Below are 19148 nucleotides of genomic sequence, written 5' to 3'. Positions count from 1 at the left end.
TAAACACATTTTTAATAAGAAAAAATTTTAGGAAAAAAGGTCTTTCTCATTCTTTTTTCTTTATTTATAAGATGTAAGATAAATGCTCCACCAACAAACCAACTTTTAGTTAGGGATATAGATAAAATTCTGCTGAATCTAACCAGGTTAATCCTAGTTCTCATAACTAAGGTGAATATAATTGTCACTCAAAACTAGTCTATTTGCTTTTATCATCAAGCAAATTAATCATGTATTAACACATTATTAACATGTGTCATATATGTGCATATATACACGTATACACACACATATATGAATAAATAAGCCAATACTCTGCTGAGGACTTTTATACATTATTGTATAAATACTCCTCACAGCAATCATGTGGGACAGTAATTTATCAAAACACAAATTTTAGAGAGATTACTTAACTAACAAAGTCCTATAACTAGAAAGTATTTAGTAATCCAGATCTGAAATATGAGTTTCAAAATGCAAGGTTTTCTTTCACCACAATTTGCTTTTCATTTGTTTGCATATTTGTGGAGACTCAAAAAATCATCTCTAAGAAAAATATTTAAGAAGGGAAAAACTTTATTTAAATAATTTATACCCAAAAGGATTTTATTAAATAAATAAATATTAAAAATATTTTCACTTAGCATTATTTTCTCCAGCGCCATCCATTTACCTGCAAATGCCATGACTTTATTCACTTTTATTGCTGAGTAATATTCCATAGGAATAGACAAACTCTAGATAGGGCAAAGGGGTGGGAGGGGAAGGGAGGGGGCAGGAGCTTAGAAATGATGGTGGAATGTGATAGACATCACTATCCAAAGTACATGTATGAAGACATGAATTGGTGTGAACATACTTTATATACAAACAGATATATGAAAAATTGTGCTGTATATGTGTAATAAGAATTGTAACGCATTCTGCTGTAGTGTATTTAAAAAATAAAATCAATAAAATTAATTAATTAAAATTTTATTGATTTTATTAGTTAATAAATTTTATTGTATTATTTATTAAATAATATTTATTAAATAAAATTAATAAAGAAAATCCTTTTGGGTATAAATTAAAGTGCTGCGGTGGAAAATGTCTTTGTGATAAGAGTACTGAGTTTATGACAGCAATAAACTAAACAAAGAACCTTAGCTGGCCTAGAGTGAAGGTTACACATAGAATTTAACATCACTAAGTTCTACTCTCTATATCCACCTACATTTTAAATTTTTATGTTTATATAGACATGAAGAAAGTCAACAGTGTATTTAATTATAGAAAGTCTTTACACAGTGAGAGAGACAGTGACAGTTCATAATTGTACTTATCATTAAGCACTTGGTTGGTTGGTTGGTTTAAATTGAGAAGCAAGGATTGAACTCAGGAGCACTCGACCACTGAGCCACATCCCTGGCCCTATTTTTTTTTTTTTTTAAAGAGAGAGTGAGAGAGGGGAGAGAGAGAGAGAGAGAGAATTTTTTTTTAATATTTATTTTTTAGTTCTCGGCGGACACAACATCTTTGTTGGTATGTGGTGCTGAGGATCGAACCGGGGCCGCACGCATGCCAGGCGAGCGCGCTACCACTTGAGCCACATCCCCAGCCCCCTGGCCCTATTTTATATTTTATTTAGTGACAGGTCTCACTGAGCTGCTAAGCATCTCATTTTTGCTATGGCCAGCTTTGACCTCGGGATCTTCCTGGCTCAGCCTCCTAAGCTGCTGGGATTGTGGGCAGGTAGCACCTGCTCAGCAGTACTTGGGTTTTAATTGCTTAAAATTAACTTGAAAAGCTTTTTCTCCTTTCCCACCTTTATTGAAACCCTTTGTTTCACATCGTGGTTGAGACTATTATTAACTAGCTTTTCTAAAAGTCATTCAAAATTGGTTTTTTCCTTGCCTTCCGACGGAGAGAAGGCACAGTCCCCTTTGCCTCTTCCCCCTTCTTCCTGCCCAGAATGTAGAAGCAATACATGGAGGTGCAACAATCATTTGGGATCATGAATTCAAAAACCACAGGATGGAGGGAGAGAGGTAGACACCTGGTAATATCTTTGAGTGACTATACCAGTCCAGCATTATCTCTCTTATTTAAGATCTTGATCAGTTTTTCTATTGCATGAAGCCAAATGACAAGTCCACATACTATAAGCAACTTAGTGTGTGTTTTTTCCAGGTTTTAAAAGGACAGCTAGATTAACTCTGTTTTCCAGTAAATTTGCAATTATTTTAAATGCTGTTAACAATTTCTACATCAAAATATAACTCGGGATGTCATTTATCACTAGAAAACTTCCTGACTAATTATATTTCTGAACATATCTTTAACATAAAATCAAAAACATAGATGAAACGATTACATAAGTATATATCAAAAAACTATTTGCCAACTATAAAACTGGTAAAGCATGTTTGGGAGAGGTATCTATACCATGAAGTACTGTCCCTAGGAGCTAAAGAGAGATGTAAATTGTAAGGCTGGTCATATCTTTAGCTCAGCTTTAGGGAAAGCATAGAGACAACAGTTGTAATTCCTATCTGAGGGAAACAGAAGCTATTTCATGTATCAACTGTGATAAAGAACTGAGATAAGAGCCACTTTTATATATTTTGTTAGTGGATGGGAATGAAACTATAAATGAAATTAGAAAATATATACAAGGAGCCTTAAAACAACTAACACTCTTTGACATCATAAATCAATTTATAAGACAATTATTAGAATCAGACATATGGACCAAGATGTAGAGACAAGAACATCTATTAAATATAACTATATATAATGCTAAATATAATCAAAATACTACAAAAAAACTTTAAATGACCAACAAGTAGAAAGTATTAAGTACTACATATCCGTATCACAGAAGACACAGACAGCCATTGAATATCAAGCTTTTGAAGGAAAATTTAATAATAAGGATAAACATTAACTCTATTTAAGGTCAGAGGATCTCAAACTCAGTCATGGTACCCTTAGGATCTTAGTGATTTGTTCACAGCACCCTAGTCAAAAAAATACATAATAACTCCATGTATTAATAAGGCAATTTAAGAATGTATATCCAAGCAACAATCATTTAAAAATAAAATACACATAAACCAAAATAAGACATGATATTTTTGTTTCACTCTTAAATAACCATAATTGCTCAAGGGGATGCACAGTTTCTAAAATCTTAGAATCAAATAACATTGCCACTGTCGTTTCCAACTTCACATTAGTTTTGCACATTACTTAATTTTTATCACAGCAATCTTAAAAATTCAGGTTCTAAAAAAATGACATCATCAAAAGAAAAGAAGCACAACCTAATATCAAAGCTGTAAACTACTTCAAATGAGTAGTTCTTACAGATTCTCCATTTCTCTCAAAAAATCCAAAATGTTGATAGTACCCCATGTGAATATACTGTGGTGCCCTAGGAAACCTCAGTGCTGAGGTTAAGTGAGAAAAGCATTATATACCAAAGAGAATAATCTTTTTATAATACTACTTTTATAGTAAAAAATTTGTTTTGAAATATTAACAAAAAGATAATTCAACTTAAAAAACACAATAGAAAAAGCAATACCAATATTTTCAATACCAATAGAAAAAACACAAATGAAAACCACAACAAGTACACCATTTCCAACAGTGGCACACACCTGTAATCCCAGCAGCTCGGGAGGCTGAGGCAGAAGGATGGAGAGTTCAAAGCCAGCCCCAGCAACTTAGTGATGCCCTAAGCAACTCAATGTCTCTAAATAAAACACACACAAAAAAAGGGCTGGTGATGTTGCTCAGTTGTTATGCACGCCTGGGTTCAATCCACCCCCCCACCCAACCCTTCCCCCCCAACCCCCCCCCCACACACACACTTCCACCAGAATAGCTATGATTTTAAAAAAGAAAGCAAATAACAATTGTTAGGAAAGATGTGGAGAACTGGAACACATACTGTAGGTGGGAATAGAAAATAGAGCAGCCATTATAGAAAATATTTTGTTAGTTCCTCAAAAAGTTAAATATGGAATTACCATATGACTCAGTATTTTCACTTCCTAGGTATATACACAAAACAGATGAAAACATATGTTCAAACAAAAACATGAACATAGGTGTTCACTGAAGCATTATCACAAGAGCCAAAAAACTGAAGGAACACAAATGTTCATCAGTAGATACACACATAAACAAAATGTGAAAAAGCTATACAATGGAATGTTATTCAATCATAAAAAGGAATGAAATTATACTAGTTTAAATAAACCAGTCACAGAATGCCTATGTGTGATTCCACTCATATGAAATACCCAGAAAAGGCAAACACACAGAAAGGAGAGAGGTTGCCAGATCCTGGAGGGAAGGAGGGGAAACAGAATAGTAACCCTGTAAATTTAGGGTTTAGTTTGGAGGTGATGCACATGTTCTACAACTAAATAGTGGTAATAGGTGCACAACACTGCAAATGTATTAAAACTCACTAAATTAAACAATTTTTAAAAATGATATTTATTCAATGATTTCATTTTTTTAGATGGGGGTCTCTATGTTGCCTAAGCTGGCCTCACTCCTCCTGCCTTAGTCTCCCAAGCGGCTTGGACTACAGGCACACAAGCTTGAAAGAAACTTTTGTGCTTTTCTTCTAAAAATAAAAGTTACACATACACAACAGAATGTTTTATTATTTTAAAATAGAAAATATACACATAGTAAAATAAGTAAAAATGTTTCCATTATCTTGGTCTAGCACTCTGGATTTTTAAAAATTACTAAGGAAAAGTTAAAAACAACCTACAGTGAATACAAAATTTACTTAATAATTATTTATAATGACAAAACACTAGAAACAATCTAAATATTAATAGGAAATTTACTTATGTTATTAAACCAATACACTGCTAAATTCAGGCAGACTCCTGAATTCAGGTCATACTAAATCAATCAATCAATCAATCAATCAATCACTACCTCCACTGAAAACCAAATTGGTAACCCAGAAAATTAATATTAAATAAGGGAACCCCCCCAGAATGTAAAGGGGCTAAGGGAGTTGAGAAATATTGAGAATGAAATTGACAAGGAAGAGAGTTATTTGTTAACAGGCATACCTTAAGAAGAAAAGATGAGCATTTACAAGAGGAAATAATTAAATAAATAATAGGAAATAAAAATTTCCCAAAACTAAAGATGAAAGAAAGGACCCAGCAAAAGATCCCTGAGGAGTTAAAAGGATTGGAATTAGGGGAGTAAAGGAGTAGAAGATGAGGTAAGAGAGAGACTGAAGCTACTGAATACCATTTTCTAACCTCTGAAGTTCAAATTAATATACAAAGGCTATGGATTCAAATGAAAAAATAATGCATTAAAGACAGAGGATGGGGGCTGGGGATGTGGCTCAAGCGGTAGCGCCGCGTGCCTGGCATGCGTGCGGCCTGGGTTCGATCCTCAGCACCACATACAAAACAAAGATGTTGTGTCCGCCGAGAACTAAAAAATAAATATTTTTTAAAAATATTTAAAATAAATAAATAAATAAATAAATAAAGACAGAGGAGACAGGGCTGGGATTGTGGCTCAGGGGGAGAGTGCTTGCCTAGTGTGTGTGTGAGGCACTGGGTTCAATTCTCAACACCACATTAAGTAAATAAATAAATTAAATAAAGATACTGTGTCCAACTACAACTAAAAATATTTTTTAAAAAAGACACAGGAAACAGGGGCTGGGGATGTGGCTCAAGCGGTAGTATGCTCGCCTGGCATGCGAGCGGCTAGTTCGATCCTCAGCACCACATACAAAGATGTTGTGTACGCCAAAAAATAAAAAATAAAAAAATTCATTCTTTCTCTCTCTCTCTTTCTCTTTCTCTCTCTCTCTCTCTTAAAAAAAAAAAGACACAGGAAACAAAGCCAGATTAACTTAAAGACCTACATCTTCTGGACATGCTCTTGTGAAATCTTAGAATGCAGATAAAATAAAAAATCTAGAAGGGAAAAAAAATTTTCAAATAAAGAAATCTAAGAAATTCTAGAAAACACAAAGCAATAGATTAGGGTTCAAATAAAAATTATTAATATTAGTAACTCTAATTAATAATAATTCTTACTAATAATTCCAAATACAACCAAACTATCAACCAAGTATGAGGACAAAATACATTATTAGGTACATAAGAACTCCGAAAATAGTCAGGCACAGTAGCACATGCCTATAATCCCAGAAACTCAGGAAGCTGAGACAGGAGGATTGCAAGTTCAAGGCCAGCCTGAGCAACTTAGGGAGACCCCATCTCAAAAATAAAAAATAAAAAGGAAGAGGATGTAGTAGTGAAGTGCCCCTGGGTGCAATCTGCCAGTTCAGGGATGAAGGCAGCCAAGAACTCTGAATCCACAGTTCTTACATGGAAAAGCTACTTTAAAAAACATCCCCAATACCCACCCCCAAAAAAATTATCAAAGAAAAATCACAAATGGGATGGAATATAAAAAAAACTAATAACAAAGTTTATTTTTTCCCAGAGATAACTGTTTTTATTTTTGCATACATGATTTTTTGACAGATTGTGTATTGATTTTATTATTTTTTAAAATACACAACAACAGTGGAATGCATTACAATCCTTATTACACATATAGAGCACAATTTTTCATATCTCTGTATATAAAGTATGTTCACATCAATTATGTCATTATACATGTACTTTTTTGTATTAGTTTAATACTAGAAGCAAAATAATATTAAACTAAAAACTAATAGCAAAAATAGGGAAAGAACAAAAAAAATTAAGGTCATTCATTAGGCCTTAATATCTAGGCCATTGTTTCAAGCAGCACTTATTTAATACTCAAGATTACATTTCTTACTCCATAGGCTTCAAAAAATTAACTCACTTCAGTTAAAAAAATCATAATATTTTAATGTTGGTGAATGGTTTCCAATGTTCATCTTTTAGAATCAACTCATGGACAAAAACCACTGAATAAACCAGGATACTATAAAAATTCTTTTGGTGGGAGTTAGTTGAACCTAGGGTCTTGAGTATCCTAAGCATGCAACCTACCACTGAGCTATCCCCCAAATTTATATTAAAATTGGCAGACAGAGACAAAGAATAGGAAAGATGTATACTTTAAGCTTCATTTTCAGAAGAACAGAGATAATATTAAGAAAAAGAAATTTAAGTTTATATCTCAAAGTCATAAAAGTTTTACCAGAAAAAAAAAATAAATATAAAAATAATCAATTTGAAGGTTAGGATGGGAAAAAGGAAAATAAGACACAGTGAGATTTCACAAAACTGCTCAATTTTTCTAATGGAAAATCAAAAGAAACTATCTAAAGTTGATAAACCAACAAAAAGAATTCGAGCTGAGGATATAGCTCAATGCTAGAACAAGGCCCTGGCTTCAATCCCCCAACACTACACACACACACACACACACACACACACACACACACACACACACACACAGAATTAAAAGGATATCAATTAAAGTTAGTGTTAAGGGCTTGTGCTGTAGCTCAGTGATGAAGCACCTGCCTGCCGTGCACAAAGCTCTGGGTTTAATCCCCAGCATTACTCAAAAAAATGTAAGGCCCAATAAAACTTAAAACTCACATGATTAACACTGATTATCTCTGATAAGTAAAGAAAGCTTGGGCATAGAAAGTAAGAAAAAAGGCTTTTACTTTGCATTGTAAGTACAATTATAGTGTTGAAGCTTTTTAACATGCGTAAAGTAGCATGAAAATAAAATATTTCCACTTTAATACAAATACACTACAAAGATCAGCAAATTATGGAGAAACTAAAGTTAATAAACTTCTGGGTTTGGAGAGTTTTTGTTTTTGTGGCACTGGGGATTAAAACCAGGGGTATTCTATCACTGAACCATATCTCTAACCCTTATTACGTTTTAGTCAGGGTTTGCTTAATTGCCCAGCTGGCCTTGAACTTGGGATCCTCTGCCTCAGCCTCCCCTGTAGCTGGGATTATGAGTGTGCACCCAACATTTTTTTTTTTAATCCAGGAGTGCTTAGCCACTGAGCCACATCCCCAGTCTTTTTTTATATTTTATTTAAACATAAATAAATTGCTTAGGGCCTCACTAAATTACTGAGGCTGGCTTTGAACTCACCATCCTCCTGCCTCAGCCTCTGGAGCCATTGGGATTATAGGCATGCACCACTGCACCCAGCACAATTCTCATTTTATAAGCTACACAAGATCAAACTAGTCATGTGCTGTATGACATTTCAATAAATGATAGACCATATGTATTAGTGGTCCCATAAGATTATAATAGAGCTGAAAACTTCCTACTGCCTAGCGACATCACAGAAAGCACAACAAATTGCTCAAATTTATGGCAATGCTGATGTAAATAACTTACTGTGCTGTCATATAAAAGTAGAGCACATACAAATTACATGTAGTATATATTTTATCATAATGACAGTTACTTGTTTATTTGCTATACTTTTATCATTATATATAACATAATATACTCCTGTTACTTTTTTTTTTTTTTTTTAAGTTTAGGCTTGTGGTGTAACTCAATGGTAGAGCCCTTGCCCACTATGCATGAAGCCCTGGGTTTAATATCCAGCACCAAACACACACACACACACACACACACACACACACACACACATTATTTCAATGAGGTTTTGTTGTGGTTGATCTCAGTTACTAAGCTGAACGTGGTTAGGGAATAGATTTAATTACCAAGTGGTTCAGTTCACTTTTTATTCTGTTACCACAAATCAAAACCCAATCTGGCAAACTGCTGCAGGTATTTATAGATAGCTACATTTGGACAGAAATGTAAGTCCATGGTTGCTGGAAAACTAATGTAAAACTTTTACTTTCCAAGTGGTTAGTTATGCCCTTCTGTAGGAAAGTTATTTTCATTAATACTGTCAAATAAGGTCACCAGTAAAGTTGATAAGCAATTGCAGTTGCTTTTCACAAAGGTTAGTTTTCTTTATCCCTTCCCCTTTGGTGGTGTTAATCCCCCCACCCCCAGCCTTTTTTGCAGGTGTTGGGGATAGAACACAGGGTCTTAGGCTAGGCAAACAGCTCTAGAACTGAGCTATATCCTGGGCCCTTAAATAATGTTTTCAAATAGAAAATACACAAAAACAACAGGTTTAAAATCTCTGTGATGGTACATTTTTCCTTTACAAGACTCATTGCATTTGTTTGATTCCCAACACTGCAAAAAAAAATTTTTTTTAATTAAAGGTATTTCATATAGGGGCTAGGCTGGTAGCTCAGTGATAAAGTACTCGCCTAGCTTGTTCGAGACCCCAGGTTCAATCCTTAGCATCACATAAAAATAAATAAATAAAATAAAAGGTATTGTGTCCATCTACAACTAAAAAAATATTTTAAAAGTAAAAAAAAAAAGATATTTCATATGGACACCAGTTTTTGGAAGGCTTTAAAGGTTTTTCTTTCTCTTTCACCCATCACTCACTTCTGGATAAGAATTCAAACCCTCAATAAAAAACCTACTGCTGCACACTTGTATCCTGAATTACATCCTGTCATCTCTCTTGAGACTCTCTTTTATCTTGCACAGTGCCCACTCAAAACAGCTATTACAGGAAGTGTTGGACTATAAGCTATTTATAAATGGACAAAAATCCTTAAATAGCTTTGTCAGCTACTTCCTTATGGTTGTAGATCTAAAACACTATTTTTTTAAAAATGGCCATATTATTCAAAACATTAAAACATTTCTTATCCCTTTTAAAATCCTAAAGTAGTATTAATATCATGCAGTCACATAACAAGATAACAATCAAATATATCTTTTAAAATACATGAGTTTATTAAAAACCAAATACTCCTAAAAGTTTACCACCAAGAAAATCTGAAAGTGTAATATACTGTTTTAAAATCTTCTATACTGATGTCTAACCCTCACTATACTTTTGTCACAGCATTTGCCACAGCAAACTCACAATTTAACATCACATCTTATTTATTTAGCATATCAACCTCAAAATATATTACACAAAAGTAAAAATACTAAATTCATCAACATTGGTATCCATTGTATTTAAAAACCTACTCTATCCAAAATTCAGAGGCTTGCTTTTCCCATGCTGCTGAACAATAACAAGGGAAAGTAACTTGCACTTCCTATAGCAAACAAATTATTTACAACTCTCCATTTATTATTTTTAAAGTCTTAACATTTCTTTTCCTTATTCTCAGCTATCCCCCTCATCTCTAGTATTTGAGGATTTATATCTTGTACACTGCCATATTAGCAATTAATTTCAATTCATTACTTCCAAAGGTAAACAATTTCTATGAATTTAACTTATAGATATATTAATATGCACAAAATACTACACTAAGATATTCATTGCAGTATTATCATTGCCAAAAGACTGAAAAGAGCCTAAATGTCTATCATGCAGGATTGTTAAATAAATCACCAAGTCAATAAAATGGAATGCAATAAAACTAAGAGGAACAAGGTATCTCCATACATAAAATATGTAATGATCTTCAAGTTACACTTAAAAGAGATATGTACAGTATTCTAGCATTTGCCATATTTGATACACCAGAAAATCCTTTTTAGAGGTCAACCAAACATTGCTGCCTCTAGAAAGGGAAGAGTGGCTTGGAAAGGGAAGACTTGTTACACTGTGTATCTTTTCAGGCACTTGCATGTATTACTTAACTAAGTACACACACTTTATTTTACAAAAACTTTTTCAAAAAAGTAATCAAATATCTTTGATTCTTTGCAAATTAGTTATTCATCACATATTGGTTTATAGCTATTTCAGGCTCAATTCTGAATTAAATGCGGAGACAGTATGACCCACAAAGCCTAAAATATTTACTATCTGCCCTTTGTACAGAAAGTTTGCTCCATACTGCTTCTAACAATCAAAAGAAAACTTGTTTTTGTTTTGTTTTTCCTGGTACTAGGGATTGAACCCAGGCACTCAACCACTAAGCCATATCCCCAGCCCTTTATATCTTTATATTCTTTATTTTGAGAGAGGGTCTCAAAAAATTGCTGAGGCTGGCTTCGTTTTTTGTTTTTGATCTTTGGTTTGTTGTTGTTGTTGTTGTTGTTTTGGTACCAGGGACTGAATTCAGGGGCACTCAACCACTGAGCCACATTACCAGCCTGTTTTTGTATTTTATTTAGAGACAGGGTCTCAATGAGTTGCTTAGTGCCTCACTTTTCTCCTATCTCAGCCTTCTGAGCCACTGGGATTACAGGCATGCGCCACCACAGCCACCTCAAAATTTTCTGGAAAAAAAAACAAATTCCTTAGGCCTCCAAAATAGATTTGGAGGGCTGGGGATATGGCTCAAGCAGTAGTGCGCTTGCCTGGTATGCGTGCGGCCCGGGTTCAATCCTCAGCACCACATACAAACAAAAATGTTGTGTCTGCGGAAAGCTAAAAGAAAATAAATCTAATTTAAAAAAAAAAAAAAAGATTTGGATTTGGTGCAGCCAATTTGGAAAGCAGTATGGAGATTCCTTGGAAAGCTGGGAACGGAACAACCATTTGACCCAGCTATTCCTCTTCTCGGACTACACCCAAAGGACCTAAAAACAGCATATTACAGAGACACAGCCACATCAATGTTTATAGCAGCACAATTCACAATAGCTAAACTGTGGAGCCAACCTAGATGTCCTTTAGTGGATGAATGGATTAAAAAAAATGTGGCATTTATACACAATGGAATATTACTCAGCAATAAAAAAGAATAAGATCATGGCATTTGCAGGGAAATGGATGGCATTAGAGAAGATTATGCTAAATGAAGTTAGCCAATCCCAAAAAAACAAATGCCAAATGTCTTCTCTGATATAAGGGAGGTGACTCAAAATGGGGTTGGGAGGGAGAGCAAGGGAGGAAGATTATCTCTAGATAGGGAACAGGGGTGGGAGGGAAAGAGAAGGAGAAGGGGAAAGCATGAATGGTGAAAAGAGACCCTCATCACTATACAAAATACATGTATGAAGATGTGAATTTGGTGTCAACATACCTTATATATAATCAGAGATATGATAAATTATGATATAATGGTGTATTAAGAATCATAATGCAAAAATAAATAAATAAATGTTTTTAAAAAATAGATTTGGAAAGTTTACATTGCAAAGATGACAAACTAAATAGAAACCAGTGTCTACTTCATTTATTAAGTGCTAAAGATACCATTTTTATCATAAATTCCTTATCAAGTTTTTTTCCTAAAACATATTTGAATGCTCACATTTTCTAAGCATTTCTGCAAAATATCTATTAAAAGCACAGAGACAGATTAATAAAATCTAAAAGCAAAGAGCCTGGACTGGAGTTGTGGCTCAGCAGTAGACTGTTCATCTAGCATGTGTGAGGCCCTGGGTTCGATCCTCAGTACCATATAAAAATAAAATAAAGGTATTGTGTCCAACTACAACTAAAATAAAATATTTTTTAAATAAATAAAAGCAAAGAGCCATATTACTAAAACCTAGGAATTCTAAAAGAGCTGACCTAAAGAGAAAAAAATATTCAATATTTTTAAAAAAGAGGGCCAGGTGCTAGGGTTGTGGCTCAGTGCTAGAGTGCTTGCCTAGCATGCATGAGGCTCTGGGTTCAATCCTCGGTACCACATAAAAATAAAGATATTGTGTTACCTGAAACTAAAAAAAAAGGGACAGGGTTGTGGCTTGGTGGTAGAGTGCTTGCAGAGCATACATGAGGCACTGGGTTCGATCCCTGGCACCACATAAAAATAAACAAATAAAATAAAGGTACTGTGTCCATCTACAACTAAAAAAAATAATAATAAATAAATAATTTACCTATTTTCCTCATCAATATCCATTAAAAGAAACTTTCTTGAAAAGCACCATATAATTTCTTAGAAAAAACACCTTAGGCCTAGTTAGTGCTATACAAATACATTTAACCACTTATCTCATGTAACACAACCATATTTCAAGCTCTCAAAACTACTACTAAAAATATTGCTTTTTAAGAAAATAGACTATTTTTAAAAATAATTTTGGTTGGCTTTTAAGATCAGTGAAGCATGCTTACTAGTTTAGGACATATTTTAATTATATTCCATATAATTTCTGATATAATTTCTGATAGATGGCCAGTCCTGTAGAAAGCACTGGAGACAGAAAAATGAGTTAATCATTCATGAAAGATATTAATGTCATTATTGTAACATTACATACATAAGAATACAGAGGGATAGAAGCATATCTAAGAAATACACTAAATGAATAAGGAAGGCTCTAGAAGAAAAGCTATTTCAGTTGGGTACTGAAGTATGAGCAGGAGTTTGCCAAGTTTGTGAGGATAAGGGAAATGGAAAACGAGGAATGGTACAGCAATACCATTCTAGTTTGAATGGAACAAAGAAAATTAAACACGAAAGAAGATAGAAAATATGAGCAATTATACACTACAGAAGCATATGGTTTGGACGCATTCACAGTAAGTATAAAAGCACTGCACTTTCAGATATGAATGCAAATGTCTTTAGAAGCCAAACTATTAAGACTGAATAATATAAACTATAGGAAATGTACAATTTTCCGAAAAGAGATACGACTAATTTTATTTTGCAGGAAAGTGACACTGGCAGCAACTTGGATCGTGGACTATGGTAAGGAAAGATTTAAAGGCAGAGACCAAGAATGGTCAAAATTAGTGACAGTGACGATGAAGAGAAACAGCTACACGTAATAGAATCTGTTGACCTATACACTCTCTTTCTGGCAGGGCTAGGGATTAAACGCAGGGGCTTGCACAAGGTAGGCAAGTGATCTGCCTCTTGCACTTCTTTTATAAAATGTACCATTTAGGAAGGGGGGCAGACAGGAGAGAAGAGAGAAGTACTGGGGAATGAATTAGAGCAAATTAAATTCCATGTTTTTATAATTATGTCAAAAATGAATCCTAATGTTAAATATAAAAAGAACCAATAAAAATAGCACCAAAATAAATAAAATGTCCCTTCTAATGTGATATTTTCCCTTTTCCATATTTTTTGGTATAGATATAATTTTTGCATGGAAAAAGTTTGTACAATAAGAATTATCAAGACTAGTGGCAATACAGTCTTTTTTTAGCTTTCTTCCTATATTAGGAAGAGAAAAAACAATGGAAACCACAAGAACTCAGAGATCTTTATTACTAGTTTCATCTTTGTTATGAGACAATGGCATTACAATTAACTTCTCAAAGCTCCAGGTCTCTCTTCTGTAAAAAGAGGAAGTTGAACTCTTATCTAAAACTCTTGCAAATCCTAATATGCTATGATCATACTGAAATATTTTTAACCTTCAGGAGATCACCAATAAAAAATGCATATAAAATGATCTATTCTAACTAAAACCAATTGTGAAATACCCATCAAAACAGATACTATGGGACCTATTATTTGCCATATGTATCTACAAGTACTTACTAAATTTGTAAAGGATTTCATAACACATTAAAGTATCCAGTCACCAATTACTCATTTGAAACCCTAAGGCCAAACTGGAACTGCTGGATATCTCTGTCAACCATTTTACTTTTATTTACTATGCATCTTTCAAAAACAGATCCAAAATGGAACATTCTTTTATTGCTGTGATTCAATAGACTAACTGAATGTCTGTGAAGTTAAACAGCCATTGTTGGATACAACAGTTTTCAGATGTTAATACTCTGCTATGGAGCCATGTTTTTCTGAACCTCGTAACATCGGACCTTAACAATATTCCTTTTATCAATCAAAATAAAAAATGTTTCCAATTGGAGAAATATAGCCTTGAGATTTGTAACCCTAATTGTTATCTGGGACTTTTTACTAATGAAGAGAAACTATTTTATTAATTCATACTCATACTAACAAGTTTAGAAATACTCTGTGAACTTGTTTCTCTTCAAGAATAACTTTCAAGGCTGGGTTGTTATGTAGCTCAATGTAAAGTGCATTCTTAGCATAAGCAAGGCTGTGGATTCAATATCCAGCATTGATAACAACTTTTAAGCCTGATTTTTTTAAAAGGCACCAAGACTCTTCAAAACAAAAAAGTAAACAACTAACATTTTTATTAAAGGTGAAAAACTCCTAGAAGAAATAAATTCTGATGTTTTATTACATTAAAAGGTAACTATAGAGAACAATGTACTGTATTTCAAATAAGCTACAAAAAAGGATTCTGAATGTTTTTACCACAAAGAAATGACAAATGTGAGGTGGTATATTCACCCTGAATTAAATATTACACAATATATACATGTGTGGAAACATCATGACACTCCACAAAAAAAATTTTAAAGAGAACTCAGATTTTTGTCTTAACATTTCCAGTCTGTTGAAAATTTAATATAGCCTAAATTAAAGTCCTATTTCAAAGAAAACAACATTCTAAGGTTTTGTAAACTGCAGTATAAACTATAGGCAGAGGCTTTTCTACTGATTTTTGTTATTTCTTCCAATTTTCTTTCTAAAGACTTTGTTATATATTACATACACCTGAATGATTTAACATACACTTTTCACTACTTTTAACATACCCTCTCTTAACTTCCTAAAATACCAATATTTTTCTGAGCAAACAAAAATAAAATCTGGGAAGAGCTAAACTGTAATTTCCCATGATCAGAGTGTAAAGTTCTTTTTAAAAAAAAATTGTATTAGTTGTTGATAAACCTTTACTTATTTATTTATATGTGGTACTGAGACTCAAACCCAGTACCTCACACTTGCTAGGCAAGTGCTCTACCTTGTAAATCTGTGTCTCAGTTTAGAACCATCAAGAAAAACTTTGTTCTTGAAAATTGCTGATTGTCAAGGAACATAAAACTAATCCTCCTACTAAGCCACAAAAGATGTGGGTATTTACTATAAAGTGACAAATCTCAACCAGACCCTAGATCCAAAGAAGGGAAGGATTTTTATTGAACTAATGCTTTCAGGTTGTAATGGTGGTAAAAAAAAAAAAAAAAAAAAATCTAGTTTCAAGGTTCACAATCTTATACAAAAGAAACTTTATTAATTCTAATTAACAAATTTCACTCAAGAAGGAGGTGTATTCAAATCAAGAATTTTATTAGAGGAAGAAATATTAAAAAATAACAAACAGAAGCAGGAATACTATTCAAATGCAAATCAGAAGCAGAATTTTTTAAACTTTTCTCAAAAGTTGCCGGCTGAAAGAGAGCTACTTTAACAAAAAATACATTTAAAAAATTCAATATAAAGCACATTACAAAGTTAACCTAAGGAATATGAGGGGAAAAAAGAACCACCTCTGAATTACATTATTAGGACAACGTCCAAACAGTAAAAATGGATGCACTTTCCCCAAATATCTAATAAGATTCCCACAGAAACACCAGTATAACAAGTAGAGTGGATATTCCAAAAACAAAGTACAAGTCAATTATAGTATCTTACATTAGGTGATGTGCATTCTGGAACACCTGGTAATTAAATGACTTATGAAAAACAATCGAGTGGTACTGGCCTGTGAGTTACTACAAGAGAAAAAAAATTTTATGCAAGAATAATAATCCTTTAAATTCAAATAATACTTTGTAATTTCCATGGTACTTTATAGTACACCTATAAGGTTGTATTTTGTTGTTCCTTTTATGAAATTAGTTCACACATCACCTATATACTTTGATCCCAGAGTTTTCAAAGCAACCATATCGAATTACAATAGTGCATGCAGAAAGATAAGTAGCACTCCAGATCTTACTGATGTCATTGTGGCTAAAAATTCGTTTATTCAAAAACATTCTGTTACAATTCTAAAAACTCTCTCTTCCCTACAAGTCAGCAGTCTTAAGAGTCTAAGAGGGACTAGCAGATTTTCCAGAGCTTCCCAACCCTGGGGGAGGAGAATTCCTGCCAGAATGGGACAGAGGTGACAGTTGGTTTAAACCTAGACTTCCCAGGCAGGGAGCTGGTTCCACCTGTCCGGCTGTAGGAGAGCATTCGCCCTCCAGGACGAATAGGCGATCTCAATATATTATCTAGCTTGTTTTAGCTTCTAAGACAACAATCAGAAGAAGCTTCCCAAGGGGTTTCCTACAGTCCCCCCTCAACTCCCAGGAAAACAAAGGTTCAGGCCCAGCTCTGTCACTCGTATTCCGTTGATAATCAAGGTCCTGGATAAACCTTAGCACTCAATCATTGGTAGAGGATGGAGTGTAGGACCTCAAAATACCTAAGACACCCAAGGGGGAAAGGAGGAGGAAGGCATCAAAGTCTAAGAGAACTCTAAAGTTAATGCTGGCAAAAAAAAAAAAAAAAAAAAAAAAACACGAGGTCCCACCTTGCGGAGGAAGATGCAGAATTCAGAACGTAAGACTGCGAAATTGGGGGCAGAAGAGGGCTCGAGAAGTAGCCAGGTATACGACAGGCACCGGAAAAACTGTGCTCAGGGGCCGGGTAGGGTGGTGCCCAGGAGTCAGACCCGAGGGCCCACTAGGACCCCAGCGCTCGTCCGCCCGACGGACTCCCGGGCGAGGTTTCAAACCGCCGCCCCCGGGAAGCGCTCAGCCGATTGGAAGTTCCACGACGACCGTCACTACCCCAGGGCCAGAGCGGCAACTCATCAGCAGAGCCCTCGGCGTCTCCCCAAGAGACCAGACCCCACAAACTCCACCTCCAACGGAGGTCCCAACTCATGTCCCGCAGCCAGTTCTCAACAAGCGGTGGGCGTCCACCGCGACGGGACCGACGCCCCGGACTGGGCTGCGCTGCGGGAGTTCGAGGGGCGCGACGGGCCGCGCGGGGGCGGGCAGAAGGGCTTCCCTCAAGTCAGTCCCTGGACTCGGCCCCGCGACCACCTCAGCCTCGCCCCTCTGGCTCGGCCCGACAGAGCTCCGACCCACCCATCCCGCCCAGCCGCATCCAGGGCGAGCACCAGGGCGAGCCCACTCCCCCCGCCCGTGCTCTTACCCATCTTTCCGCCTCGCCTTGTAGACGTGCCCGTAGGTGCCGCGTCCCACTTTGCACCCTTCGTACTCAAACAAATCCTCCACCCGCTCCCGCTCCGCCGCCAGCTTCGCCTTGAAATCATAATCCATTGTCTGCTTCCCCCATAGAGGCACCGGGACGCGGGGGCCGCCGCCGCTCAGTCCCTCCTCCTCCTCCCCCCGCGACCGCCGCTCCACTTCTCCAACAACCACCTCTCGGGCACGCGCGCGCGCCGCCCGCCACTCTGCGGTCCGCGTTCAGCAAGGGACTCCTCGGCGGCCGCGGCAGCCACCACCACCTCCTCCTCCTCCTCCACCTCCTCCTCCTCCACGGCGGCGGCGGCTCCCGCAGGCACCCCCAGTCCCGCCTCCCCCCTTCATTTCCTTGTTTTGGAACCTGGTGGGCCGCGCTGCGGCTTCCTCGAACTCATTAACGAACCAGCCCGCCCGCCTCAAGATCGCGGAGGCTCCTGGGAAATGTAGTCCCCGAGGCCTTAGGAGCGGTGGAATTTTCTCGGGCTGGAGAAATACAGCTCCCAGGTTTCCTTGGGCTTCCACAGCCTCGCCCCCAACAAGGCATGCACGCCTGCGCACTGGCGCCGCCCCAACCCAGGTAGCGCTGAATTCCCAGTTCCTGTAAAGGTAGAAAGCGAAAAGTTAAGGTGAGGTTTTTGCGAGCCTGTGGGAGCGGATGGAAAGAACGCCCTGTCTCTACTAAAAAGATGATGTTCCTTTTCTAACCGTTCCTAAGCGAGGAGGAGAGTGGAAAGCATCTAACTGCCTTGCCCGGGAGTTTGCTCCAGTGGCTTGAGAAGCAGACACTACGGTTAGGAGAATGTGCTGAGGATTGTTTATTTTCTACTGCAGTTGGTCCGCCTATTGCTCCGCCCCCAGCCAGCCACTCATTGGTGGAGACTAAAGAATGACGTCCTCTTTGGTGCGTGGGTATCCTTAGGCTTTGGCTTCTTTCCCGCTGTTGATTGGTAATTGGAATTGCTGGGTTCTTCCTGATAGGTTAATATTTTTTCTTTGCGGTGCAAAAATCGTATTTCAAAACCTGAATGTTCAGCGGTTTCCTAGTTCTTGTGTTTGTCTGAGGGGAACATGTAATTTCTGAGCCTCAGCAGCCAATCATCCTTTTCTTAGCGTTTTAGTGGGTTTTCTCCTAGCATATGCGTTTCCC

At 36.3% G+C, this 19148-nt stretch overlaps 1 protein-coding gene across 14 annotated transcripts in view; it reads right to left on the bottom strand.

Annotated features, from left to right (window-relative positions):
- Cdk19 (cyclin dependent kinase 19) overlaps positions 1-18792 on the bottom strand; it is a 157194-nt gene extending 138402 nt beyond the window's left edge. For 3 of the 14 annotated variants that reach the window (XM_078019495.1, XM_078019492.1, XM_078019502.1), the window contains exon 1: positions 17949-18262. Coding sequence is in view for 5 of the 14 variants with exons in the window: in XM_078019492.1 (XP_077875618.1) it covers positions 17949-18076 (128 nt within the window). In the remaining 9 variants the exon portion in view is untranslated. Of the gene's footprint in view, positions 1-3647; positions 3743-17948; positions 18265-18362 lie in introns of those variants that run through there. The other 11 variants (XM_078019496.1, XM_078019499.1, XM_078019494.1 and 8 more) reach the window with 8 other exon arrangements.
- Between the last annotated feature and the right edge of the window lie 356 nt (positions 18793-19148).

This window comes from Ictidomys tridecemlineatus, chromosome 8 (genome assembly GCF_052094955.1).
Source record: "Ictidomys tridecemlineatus isolate mIctTri1 chromosome 8, mIctTri1.hap1, whole genome shotgun sequence".
NCBI classification, from domain to species: Eukaryota; Metazoa; Chordata; class Mammalia; order Rodentia; family Sciuridae; genus Ictidomys; species Ictidomys tridecemlineatus.
This window is presented reverse-complemented; position numbering and strand designations above follow the sequence as displayed.